This window comes from Patella vulgata, chromosome 5, assembly GCF_932274485.2.
Source record: "Patella vulgata chromosome 5, xgPatVulg1.2, whole genome shotgun sequence".
Lineage (NCBI taxonomy): Eukaryota > Metazoa > Mollusca > Gastropoda > Patellidae > Patella > Patella vulgata.
In genome coordinates this window covers 32,226,124-32,239,813 of record NC_065883.2, presented here as the reverse complement: position 1 = coordinate 32,239,813, position 13,690 = coordinate 32,226,124, and the positions used below count along the sequence as shown (strand labels likewise).

The 13,690-nt window shown below is 32.7% G+C and overlaps 1 protein-coding gene across 1 annotated transcript; it reads right to left on the bottom strand.

Annotated features, from left to right (window-relative positions):
- Positions 1-613: 613 nt before the first annotated feature.
- LOC126821097 (putative transcription factor p65 homolog) lies at positions 614-12,586 on the bottom strand. Its single transcript, XM_050549413.2, has 12 exons — positions 12,435-12,586; positions 10,677-10,772; positions 9,869-10,146; positions 9,071-9,216; positions 8,747-8,838; positions 6,019-6,153; positions 5,665-5,763; positions 5,355-5,449; positions 4,982-5,120; positions 4,259-4,321; positions 3,268-3,390; positions 614-2,649 (listed from the first exon to the last, which is right to left on the bottom strand). Exons 1-12 carry the CDS (start codon positions 12,451-12,453, stop codon positions 2,171-2,173), a joined length of 1,764 nt encoding a protein of 587 aa, XP_050405370.2. The 5' UTR covers positions 12,454-12,586; the 3' UTR covers positions 614-2,170.
- Between the last annotated feature and the right edge of the window lie 1,104 nt (positions 12,587-13,690).

The following is a 13,690-nucleotide window of genomic DNA, read 5'->3' as shown; positions in this document are numbered from 1 at the left end:
TAAGGTACATTGACACAAAGGAATAAAAATAAACAAAAGAAAAGACATTTGTATAACACTCTAGTTATTTGTTCTCCACTTCAATATAACTAAAACAAATTTAACCAATTTTCCCTCTATGGACAGAGTTTCAGGACTGCTGTTAGGAAATTCCATGCTGTGTGAGTTAAGGCTTGATATTTACATACGATTTGGATGAAATTAATTTCAAACTTTAATTCCAAATTTTATTCCCTTACGTGAATCTGAACTTACACCACATACTTTGTATTTGTATTAATTTGATTATAATATTGGTGAATTATAGTGTCAGTTTTATTGGTTTAGCATATGAATATAAATGTGCAGTGGTAACATTACAAAATTATTTACAATTCCGAAGGTTTATTTAAAGGAGCTAAATCGCTAATATTTAGGACCTAGAAATTGACACAAATGGGTGGCAACGCATATAATAATGTAATACAAATGTATATAAACTGATTTACATTCAATTGTTTCTGTGAAATACGCCAGAAGTCTCAATCCAATGTCAATCTCTTGTGTCTGGTTATTCTAGTCTACACTGATGGTATTTACTGTGCATGCACTCCAGATAAAAATACAAATAGCATTGAAATGCATTATGGTATACGATTCATGTACCAATGGTAAAATGTTTATTTTGTCTTAAATATTGGATATCAGAAGCCCATCTCTTCCCGGTAAGATCACAACATCAATGTTGATTTAAATTGACAAATAATTTGTGTTGTCAATGTCGAAGACTTTGGATAATATTGAGTTAGAGACTTAGCTACATTAACATGTATAAACACACAGCAGTGTGCAATGTAAATGCAAATTAATTTGCTGCCAAACTGATGAGAATCGATTTGTATATAAACTTTAAAAATTCTCAACACAAGCTAAAATATAAAATATATACATATAACATAAGCAATCATTTAAAGCAGTTAAACCCCTTTGGCCTAGGTCAAAATAAAGTGTTAAATTGGATTCATCTGATGTGTTAATTTAATCAATGATGGGAGGCAAGCTCCATACAGTGGAAGTCAGCTTGTTTATTCAATTTAGTTTAAATTTTGGCTCACTGTGTCAAGTCTCTGTAAATCCAATAAAACTGACAAGTTTTTACCCAAATCAAAGAGGTTTAATCATTTATAGTAACAATAACATGGTTTTACATTAAACACAAATATGTAATAATATTATGTTGTGACTTTATATATTTCATTAATTAATAATCTTTTGTCAAGCAATACTATTTATTTATTTTCACTCCTCATAACCAGGCATTTTCCCTGTTCAAATGAAGCTAAAGTAACGTAAAGTAAAATCTTTGATACGTTTTGTTAAACAGTGACCTGTCTCTTGAATAACTGATGTCTGTCCCTTAAGCAAGTAATTTTGAAACAGAATGTCAAATTTTAATTACTATTATGACAAATGGCATTTACTATTAATTTGTCAAATTTTATTTACTGTTAATTCGTTAAATTTTATTTTCTGTTAATTTGTCAAATTTTATTTTCTGTTAATTTGTCAATTTTTATTTACTGTTAATTTACCAAATTTAATCGACTTAGTTTAAAATACAACTTAATTTCTACATTATCAAATAGTTAAACTGTCTATATATTAAAACATGTAAATACATATATGTACATGAACAAAGGTCTCAATGTATCATATTATTTTGCAAGCTAATACTAAAAGCAATCATAGTACACTTAATGTAATCATTTAAATTAATAAAACTAGGTATTAAATCTAAACGTAAGGCATAAATACATATATTCACTGAACTATACACAATAAAATTATCTCTTCATTTTCTAGCAATTATTAACTTTAATTTATCAAAAAAATATTAATGAATGATATTCTTCAATGTACTGAAGAACTAAAAGATGAAGGCCCTTATGTTCTTGTAAACATAATAATTATGTAACCATAGCACTTCTCCAAAATGAAACATGACATAGGTCATTACTATTGGGTTTTTTTTGTTTAAAAAAAACTACTGTTTGAGTCAGCAACAAACACTTTATCCAACAACAGCACATAAAATAACAATTCTCAAAAATATTTAACACTTGTTCATTTACTGTCTGTTATAGCACTCATGATTTTTTTTATTTATTTAAAAAAGAGTTCAAAATTTCTTTTAATTTTGAAGCTGGTTGAGAACATCATGGGCATTTTGAAAAGTTTCTGAGTCCATATGACAATCTGGCACCTCACTGGCTACTAGTTCATTTGCACCCACTTGTTGTAAACCCGTCAACAAGCTCTCCGCTGTACCACCACTCAACATATCCAATGATTCAAATGATAATATGTCTCGACCATCCAAACCATTATCTTGTAAATATTCCATTAAAACTTGTGGATCTATATTTGAGGAATCGAATGAGCTTTGCCCAGTTGTGTAATTAACTCCCTGTTGAGTTAGATCTTGCATGATGTTATACACCTGGTTTGGTTTTATGGCTTCTGAATGCTGAGCTAAATTGTTGTTAGGAGCGATAGTGATGTTTCCCATAGTTGTATTATCTGTTGTACGGAAACTAAATGATGAACTATTAGACGGGTTGGTTTCATAACCAGATGTGTTAATATTACCGAGCGAATAGGATGGCAAAACTGAAAGAACAATATAATATGGGTTTATACCACTCATTACCTAAAAAACAATACATATATAGATGAATGCATCTGTTTCAGTTATTGGTGAATCTAATTAAAATCAGTGTGAGACAGTCATTCAGATGAGGGGGTAATCAGAGCCTTTATTCCCTGTATACATGTAACTCATACCTATTAATCTAGATCAAAGCATCTCATTATTGTCATTCAAGATGCTACAAGCACTATTCTTGTGGAGTTCTGGCGCTATAGAAATGGACATTTATTATTATTTGATTGGTAGATGGATCAGATCATGGATTGACCAATCACAACCTAAATATTAGTGAACAAGGTTAAAAAAGAAATGGCCTTAGAACCAGGAGAAAGTGGGGTATAAACAGCCAGAAAATCAAACAGAATGAAATGATGGTACAATTTAAATTAGATTGATTAATGGTCAAAATATGTCAATTGTTTCAGTGTCTAAATATTACAAAATATAATTACAAAATTAAATTATATAACAGATTATTACAATTAATTTCCAAAGTCCATAACAATGATTTGAGTCATATACTAAATTAATCATGTCTTAAAACTCCACAATGCACAATTCTGGACAGATAAACTAACCTGGTGTAGTAACTTCAGTTTTAATTTCTGCTTGTGTGAACTTTCTATTTGCTTTTAACTTATTTCTTAGTCCGTCCTTGACATTTACATTGGCTCCACCACATCTTGGTCCAGCCCCGATATCTGATAATAAAAATATCAATATATCTAGTGACATTAACAAAAAAGTATCATTTTAATAGCATTTCGTGTATTTTATTGTTACTATTGTCCTAGAATTTTGGCACCGTTTTAAGGTAAGCAAGATGGGTGCTTTTTGTAGTTATCTGACTATTGTTTAAGGATACATTATGTAAGATTTAGATAAAGACCAGAGTCCGGTTACTCAAAACTAAGTTATTTTAACGATCCGTTAAACTCTTAACGCATCGTTATCTTGCTAATTATGGTTTGTTAACGGTTCGTTAAATTTGTGTTGCTGGAAAGTCAATTTCATTATCCATTAGCTAACGGACTGACTAAAGTTAATCCAAGAAAAGACTGTTTGTTCACTGGCTGAATTTTAAATTTTCAAATTCAATGTACATGTATATCAACTTCATAGAAGTTAGTATTAACATAAAACCAAAGACAGTGGGCCCAAAACCTGATTAAAGACAAAAAGAAAACTGTAGAATTTACAACAGAAAACACTATAAAAAACTATAGAATACTTTATTTTTTCCTTTAGAAATTTTAGCATAAATCTGTAGAAAAATTATGGGATTTGCACAACAGAAACTGTAGAATATTTGGGGCCATTATTTCCTACAGGCCCCTCCAAACTCTGTAGAACATTAAATGGCGATGGTGTTTCAATCTGTTGAAATCCCTGCCTATGATGGTCTAGAATCAAGAGAGTTGATTACAGGCTTGCCATGTGAATAAATGTCTAAATAATAATTTATAGAGCATTTGAAGCCAAAATAAAGACTGCAATATGCAGATTTAGCTCTTACATAATATACCTTTCAGAAAAGGGAAATGGCTTAAATATTTTTCAATAACATACCTTGTTCAAGAGTTACCATTCTTTCAGCTTTTCTCTTTCTCTTTTCTTCAATTCTATCTGGGTCTATAAAATATGACAAACATGTTATTCTGTGGGTAAAATTTGAAGATCAATCTCAACTGGTTTTTGAAAGAGGTCAAACCATAATATATAAGGATGGATAAATTAAATAACACTGGAATTCAATATGGATATTCGATTTCTGAATTCTGAATTGATGAAATTGCTATCAAGTGGCCATGCAGTGAGTTTTGTCATAGTCATATCAAACCTAACAAGCCAACCGTGCCCCCCCCCCCCAAAAAAAAATAGATTACACTCATTAATTACTTGCACACATATCTTTCTATAAAGCATCAAGCTAAATGCTTTTCAAGCTGCTTAACTTGTGCAGAAAATGCTCCTTTTCAAATTTTGTCAAACGATCAACAAATCCAATAGCTTATCTCTGCTCAGTCTTATTACTAAATGCTTATCATCGAACTCAGTCAATTAAGATAGTCACCTTAGGAACATCAACACCAAGTTTAATTATTCTACCTCAATTAGCAGTCAAGCTATTGTGTTCCAAAATCATGAAATAATAATACACAACGAACATTTTCAGCCATAATGATTGAAACATGATCTGTCATGACTTAAATCTCAGATTATTCATTCAAGTATTTCCAATAAAGTTTGAGTAGAATTGATAGAAACCAACTATAATAATAAGTATATTACCTGGGTCTTCAGGCATATATGTAAAGCTGATGGGTTCACTGGTTTCGCCATCTGAAGGTCGCTGTAATTGCATATGAACATCAAACGGTCGACTAATATAACATTCTCTATATGGTGGTGTCCTGAACACAATAGCATACTGAAAGACAATTGGAAACATAGTTAAAATTTCATTTAACACTAAGTTATAATTTTATCATACACAAAGTTATAATTTCACCATACACTAAGTTATAATTTAAGTTTCAAATGTTTTACTTTTATATAGTTTTATCATAATAAAACAACAGGTTTTTTTCTGTATGCTAAAAACTGATCCGATGTTAATAATCATACGCTTCATACGTGTGATTAATGAGAACATGTTTCTTACCTGTCGATGCACATCTCCAGCTCCGAATTCACCATAATTCTCCCATACTACTGTTCCATCAACACTTTCTTCATAAAACCTCACACCAATATCATCTATTTCATAATAAAATTACATTAAAGTAACTGATAACATAAACCCTATGCTTATATTTAATTGAGTAACCTCCCTTTATTTGTTACAAAAATAAACTTCTTTAATCACTTAAATACCACATAGAACACCAGAGCTGGATCCTCCTCTTTGCCGGAACCTAAAACCTTCTGGTAGTCTACCTAAAATTACGAACATGGATTATGTCCCTCTTTACCTTTGTTAATCTTTTCACATAATAGAAAGACTTCATCTCCACCTTGAGCTTTTCCTGAACTTCTATCAAGTCTACAGATGACCAAATCATTCAAAGCCTCTGAAATAGTTTATGTATTATTTGTTACAATTGTACTGTAACACGATATCATAGATTTACCGTTTTAGAACAGAAAGAAAACATACAACATGGTTGACAACACATATTATTATCCATTATGATGACAATTTTAACTTTTCGATTCAACAGATACATTAAAATTTACATAAATCAAACAGATGATTACTCTTTAGATGAGCACTGGGAATAGTTTCATGTCCAGATAAATTATTCTAAAGAATTTACTGAACTTACTTTTATCATGTATGGCATGAGAGACAACTGGCTGTAAAACTTTGGTTATCTTCCCATTACTGTCTGGTAAAAAGACTTGAAAACACAATCTTACTGCATTCATCTCTGATGATACATTATTAAATTCAAATCCAGCTGTAATAAAATGAAACATAAATTACTTGATCAGTGAAAGCCACATATAACCCCATTAAGGATTACAAAAATAGTTTAGTTTAGTTATTTATTTTTAATTTCCGATTATGCCCCTTTTCTCAATTTCAGTTAAAGGCAGGATCCTACCTAAGAATTGCACATTGATAACAGAAACTTGCGATTTAGTGTAATATTAGTATATGCTGTCCCAAATCAGATTTGATAATTTGAGCGTAAAAATTAATTGGTTGCCATGGAAATAGTGGCCATATTGGATTTTTTATATATTCATGGTGGGTAGGCTATGTTAGGAAATCAAAATCTTCACCACTTTTATTGAAACAAACTATTTGTGATTTGGAATAACATGTATAGACATTAAAGAGTGCAATGAGGTATAAATTTTACTATTTGACTGTTAATAAAGAACATTATGCATCCCAAATAAAACAAGTGGGCGGGGCCAAACACACCACTAACAAGATTTTGTACAATAAAATGTCCAAATATTTAAAAATATTCATTGCACACAGTAGCTATAGCACTAATCATATTCCAAAAATGAGATCATTATCTTTCAAGTTAAAAGTTAAAAGTTTGATTTACCTACATGTATATGAATAACTAAATATTCAACACTATATACTATTAAGGCTAGACACGACTTGAATATAATATTATAGTAGCTAAGTCTCTAACTCAATATCATCCAAAATCTTCAACATCGAAAACACGATTTATTTGTCAAATTAAATCAACATTCATGTTGTGATCTTACCGGAAAAAGATGGGCTTTTGATATCCAATATTTAAGACAAAATAAACATTTTACCATTGGTACACGAATCGTGTACCATAATGCGCTTCAGCCCCAGTTGAATCAAGAGACTCGTGGTACGAGGCTAGACACATTGCACCAAATCAAACGGCGTATGTAGACTGGAATAACCAGACGCTAGAAATTTGCACACGCTTGAGACTGCTGGCTTATTTCGCCTAACATAACTGATTTGAAATTGGAGTAAAAACGGAAACGATTGAATGTAAATCAGTTTATACACATTCATATTACAGTATTATATGCGTTGTGACCCACTTTTGTCAATTTCTAGGTCCCAAATGTTAGCGATTTAGCTCCTTTAAGACTGGACATGACTTGAAAAATCTGCAAATTTTAAAGATACATTCCCGCCTACAAACTGGGTGATTTAATGGTATATATGGACTAAAAACATATTCAAACTAATTAATTTGTCATAATTTTGCTTCAAATCCTTCTCAAATTTTGTAATTGCGAAGGAATGCCCTGCTTTGAAAATTGGATCAAACCAGGTCATGTTTACGTCACATGACTTACCTCTCTTGGAAGTCAGAGGAGAATCGAATCCTACAGTAGAATCTGCATTAAGCAGCCACCCAAGGGAATTTTCATGACTGACCGCTTAACGGGAGTGGCCTCTTAATAAAATCTTGGTGCTTTTTGTGCTGACATAAATTAAATATTACACTTGGATGCATTAAGCGAACATCAATACTTGCATCAGTAAATTTGACTGTCGCTGAATCTTGCGTCGAACGAAAATTCTTTATTCAAGTCTCGGACATAACCTCTGTAAACTTGTCATTTTGTACCAACCTTCGATACTACTGTCTACCATTGTTATGCATTTGATAATATTTATCCATTTTTGTGAAGAAAATCGATGAATTAATTTTATTTTATCAAAAAAGCACATGGAAAAAAAAAACATCGCTGATTTATCACCTATTTACAGGGGGTGTAACTCTGTATGTAATATTATAGGAGGCGCTAAAATGTCTGTTTAACAACAAAGTGGCAATGGAAAAGAGATACTAGATGATCGTGACAAAACTCGGTAATTTTATTTTATTCAACAATGGCCATTGAATGGGTGATGTTTTGTTGAATTTATTAGTAAAATAGTGACCCGGGCCGCGTTAGAGGAGTGACCGTTGAATAAAGAGATGAAACAATAGAATTTTTACGGGGGGGGATTTATCTTGACCGCTTACAAGGAGATGTCGCTGAATAGGAGTGGCTGCTCATACAGATTCTACTGTAATTAAATTCTCGGATTATCCACTACCCACGTCTTTTTCCGTCATTTTTATCTCAGAAAGTGTTGTGTGTCTAACTCTTCATAAAGTTTATCAACTTGTACATAAAGCGCTCAATTTTCGCGTGTGATTGACATCACGCGTGCAGATATTCCTAATCGTCGGGCTGTCGATAAGGGGAACCCTTACATTTTTGTCCTGTATACGCTCCATGAGTGTTTTATGGGGAATCCAGTATTTTTCTAGTAAGATTGGATATCTCTACTTTGAGTACTTTCCATATATACCAAAATTGCCATACTTTTATTGGAAATAACCACCCGATAAATACTTTTCTGGGAACCCATCTTTAACTATATTTGGCAATTTTAGCTGATATCGAAATTTGACAGCTTGATCTATACAGTAGTATCCTGCCTTAAATAGTGCTACTACTAATTAACAAATTAAGTATGCAAGCTAAATGAAACCAATTAGCAAAATTAACATGTACTATTCAAAAAATTGAACTTACTTTGAAAGGGGTCAACATTAATTGTCTTCCTTAATTTTAATGATTCCTCAATACCTTTCTTCTTAGCACACTGTATCCCCAAGTGAGGAAAACTGTGGAAAAACAAGAATAGAAACAATAACAGCTTTACCTGATAGTTTTGATAATAGTGTTTTGTAGAGACTAGTAAAGCAGATTCCGTTCATATCAGAGATCCTGGGGGTCAAAAGTCAACCTTAAGACGGTAGACTTATAAATTAGTTTTTCTGTTCTACCCAAAAATGCTTGTGAACTTCTAAATTGTAATTTATTTTCAATAAAAAAAACCCTAAAACCTGGTAATACCTGACTACTGTAGTATCTTTTACTTTGACTGTACAGACTCCCTTCTTGCAGTCTTTACCCACTAAACAATGAGGATGAGGCTTGTAGGGAGAATCTTTTGTTACACATGATACAACAACTATAGCTGGACCTCTGTGATTTTGTATCTATAAGAGCAATAAAAGATAGTTGTGTATGTTTGTTGTAATAATGAGATTTATGTAAGTATGCTGCTTCTTGTGGGCATTTTAATGTAATAAACTTTATCTTTAATATTGCTAGCCATGAAGTTACATATTCGTAAAGGTAGATAACTGTTGCTGATTTGTCCTGGGGTTTTTTCATCCTATTCTGTATGATTGCATCAGATATACATTTTTAATAATGAAGTATAATATGAAATTCATCCACTGATCAAGAAATGTTAGTGAGAAGTGTAGTTAACAAAGATGAACACATCCAGACAAGTTGGATTCCCAATGTTCACTTAGCTTAAACAGCAGAGGTAACTGTCAAGGCCCATGGTTGTTGTTAGGCTGAATGGTCGATGTATAATCTTATTTTACTGATTTGTTATCAACATTGGGCTATGTTTTTCATTTAAGGTCTTCCTAATGGATTTTACAAAGTAGCTTCTGGCCTCTCACAACTGAGGTTTGGAACAATATCTATTTCCTTTTGAATAAAGAGCACAATCTCTGAATAGCTTTCACTATTTAGAACGAAGTTAACACTAACTTACACATGCCCCAAATTCACAATGGTTGTTCATTGGAAGGTTACCCAAGCTGATATGATAAATATCTAATAATTATTTACTTTAATTGTTGGAAAAGTTTTCTTTTCAGCTGTACTACTCTGCCCTGGTATACTGCCTGCTGATCTTCCTTCACACTGATATCTGAACCGTAATCCTCTTTGTCTAGGCTGTTCAGTAATTTCAACATATGGCATTAGCTCTTCAATGGGTGCCCTAGGTTTAGGTTGGAACTGTTGTGGTTGAGTTTGTTGAATAACACGTTCTGGCATTATGGATGAACTGGTTAGCATTGGAGACATATCTTGCATAGGAGCATTAATCATTGGTTGTGCAGATGCTAAAAAAGAAAACAAAATATTTACAAATTTAAAGCTGTAAATAAAATATTCCAGACCTTGGCATGATTTTATATAATGGTGAGTAGGTCTACTTAGTACACCAGCATCACAGACAGCCTTCAATTTGTACCATGGAAGTTTGCTCCCCTACTCTTCAAATTCAAGAGAGTCTACTTCAGGGTGCCCATCTTTCATTGTACATTCTGCACATGCATACATCTAAACTACAAACAGAGACATATTAATGATGAAGAAAATTTAAAAGACAAATTGTTTGCAAAACTGATGAATTAATTATTATGATCATCGCATAGAGAATACACCAAACCTAATTTTTTATTTGTTGTTCAAAGCAACAGATGTTGATACATGTAAATGTGACTTATTAAAAGAGAAATCCTGCTCCCGCTGTGTTCCTAAGTTTAGAATGTAACAATTATCACACATCTCAGTGTACCAATGTTCATCACAACATAGGAAAGACTGCATGGATCGATTACAATAATAAACAAATTTACTAAGTACTTACTCTCTTCTGCCATACCAAAGTCGCCGATCTGTGCTCGGAGATCAGCACTAGGCATATTTAGTAGATTGTCGATCACTCCACTCTGCATACTGGTTCCTTTAAAACACAATAAACAAAATTTACCCGAGATTCTAACAATTTTGGGATTGCTGATATCAAATGCATTTTAAATATTCAATTGGACTGGTTTATTTTTTTAGTGCATTTTTAGATTTCTAGTCGTACTATAGATTTTAATATTTTCCTTCATCTGTTTGTTGATTTCACTGAATTAATGTTTTTAAATGTTTCATATGAGACTGAGAACAGAATAAACTCCATTGTTTTAATTCCTATCAAATAATGAATTCCTAAAAACTCTGTTCAAATATTTCTGTGAGCACTAAAATACGGAATATAAAGCGAGTGACACACACTTAAAACCATAATATAGCAAACAATATAGATTTTTTTTTTCGATTTAGATACAGTTTGTTGAGTCCAACAGTAATTATAAATTTTTTTTGAAAACCTATAGTACCTGTATGTTTCGCACTTCCGTTATGAATATGAATTTCAAGTCAATTACTTCAGTGTCTAATCTGTTGATAGTAATTGTGGACGACCGACGGACAGGGGTGACAAAAATATATGACCAAAGTAGTTCAGCTCTGACCGTAGGTCTCATTACACTCGCCCTGTACGTTCAGGAACCGGCCTATCGACTCCTGTCGATAAAATTTCAGTTCCGAGTAAATCTTACTGGGCAACTTTTTACTGCTAAACAGTCGTGTGTCAGTCCCTGTGAACGCCTGCACAATGTAAAGGAACATTTTAGTAAGAAAATAAGACCTTGCTTACCTCAGTATGTGCGACACAACATGCTATTAAAAATATGTCTTCTGCTAAACAGTTTGGCAGAAGCCATTGAATTTTTCAAAGATTCCCATTGTTTCCCTCCCTGCTTACCTAAATTTCGTTTTGTCATATCTGGCCGAATTACCTAAATTTATGCGTTATCCTATATTTAGATTTCAATGACGTTACCCTATATTTAGATTTCAATGGCGTCTGCAAAGCTGTACATTCTACATGAGTTCGCGGGGACTGACACGCGACCGTGTAGCAGTAAAAAGTTATCCAGTAAAATTTACTGGGAACTGAAATTTTTTTGACAAGGAATCAATAGGCCGGTTCCTAAAAGTACAGGGCGAGTGTAATGAGAACTGTCGTTCAGAGCTGAACTAGGGTTTATAGTGTCACACACCCTCCTGATGGAGCCGATCATTAGCTAGAAAATACCCCTCAGAGATGAACTTATATAGGCTTCGGATTGTTTTCAAATCAATTATATCATTATTGTAAATACTCATGTTGTACTCGAAATAAAAATATTGTTTATAATTTAAATTTAAACCAATACCCTTCTGGCTGATATTCATGATCGCATTCTTGATGAGAGAAATTGACACTTATTATTTATGTAATTTTAGCTTGAGTCAAATAATACTAGTCTTCTGGAGTATATAAATAACTTTAACAAACAGAAATTATTCATATGATCATAGACGGTTCATGATTACATGATATAATCTGCATTGCCATGCTTTTTGTGAACAGACGCGGCCGAATCGCCTTCTGAGATAAGTGAACAAACCAAGATTCAGCCATTTTCTTATTTGGCTGTTTTTGATGAGTACAGATTCTAATCCCATTACATTAGACTTGTATTCTCTCGTATGGTATTTCAAAATATATGTAGAAAGATAAAATACAAACCTCCACCAAAGGCTGACATTTTTGTTGTATAATATTATAAACACTATATTCACAACACCACTTTGATCATTCTAAAATTATTCTACAAGTTTTCCCGGAAACGTCACATTCTATTATTAGAATTCTGGAAAATTGAAGGCATGTTTGTCCAGACGCTCAAAACTAAGACATTTTATTACGCCCCCATCAATCCAAACTAGAAAAGTAACGAATCGAATAGGATTTGTGGATTAAAAAACAAAACAAAAACATTTACTCGGGCCTTCGTTTTGATTTCAATAAGCGTTACCATTTTTTAGTTGAAAATTCAATGTCTGGTTGTGGACCGGATGTACAGTTTCTGCGATTGAAGTCGGCTCTCATTTTCGGGGCACCCATTCAGCCATTGATTTCAGAATTACTGATAATTATTTGTTAAATACGGTTGTGAAAATCACTCCTTTGTCTTATACCCATATCAGTATTTTTAAACACACAAACAATCACCATTATTTCTCCTTTCTTAGACCTGTGATTATCGTTACCAAATTAGGCTAACTTAAAGTAGCGTAAGCATGGAGGTGTATATATAGACGAGAGTGTATGGTGGTCACGTGATCGCGTGCCGACTACGGAGGTCGGCAGCCATTTTACAACCGGGAAGATTTAGCCTACGTTGGAGAGTTGTTGTTGTTTTGGTTAATTCAATGTCAGGCGAAAAGGGAGTGGATTATCATTTCATAAGTAGGTAAGAAACCGGAAACCGGGCGGGTCTATATTATTGGTACTGATACTTTTATTATGTAATACTTACAATGTCCGTGCGTTTAGCGAACTTCCAAATTAATGTATATTTAATTATTATGGAAATTGCGCATATTATATATATAGGGCCTACACACATTTTGCATTGTACGAAAAATATCGCGGGGAGTAAGTCTACTTATTGGAGCGGAGTGTTTAGTCACAGACATGCACTCACTGGCCAGTAGTTGCTTTACTATCGGTTAGTTTTACTCCCTCGGATTTTATTAATTAGGCCGACATTCATTGTGCACACAGATGTACAGAATAAGTGAAAGTTGCTTGCAATATTTATGTTTCTTTTTTTTCCTTCTTCTGAAAACCCGCTTAAAACCCCCGAACTAGTTAAAAAAGAAAAATGGTTAATTAATAATAATAAGTAATCTTGATAACTTCATTCCCAGTCAAATTTTGTAAAAAAAAATAGGCCTGATGATAATGATATTTTTTTTTTAATCGCTGCTACTACGAAA

Excerpts from the sequence above, each read along its gene's own strand:
- LOC126821097 (XM_050549413.2), bottom strand. Across the intron at positions 9,217-9,868 it reads AAACTTTTCCAACAATTAAA|ATACAAAATCACAGAGGTCC; the intron begins GTAAATAATTAT and ends TTGCTCTTATAG. Across the intron at positions 5,121-5,354 it reads CTGGAGATGTGCATCGACAG|TATGCTATTGTGTTCAGGAC; the intron begins GTAAGAAACATG and ends ATTGTCTTTCAG.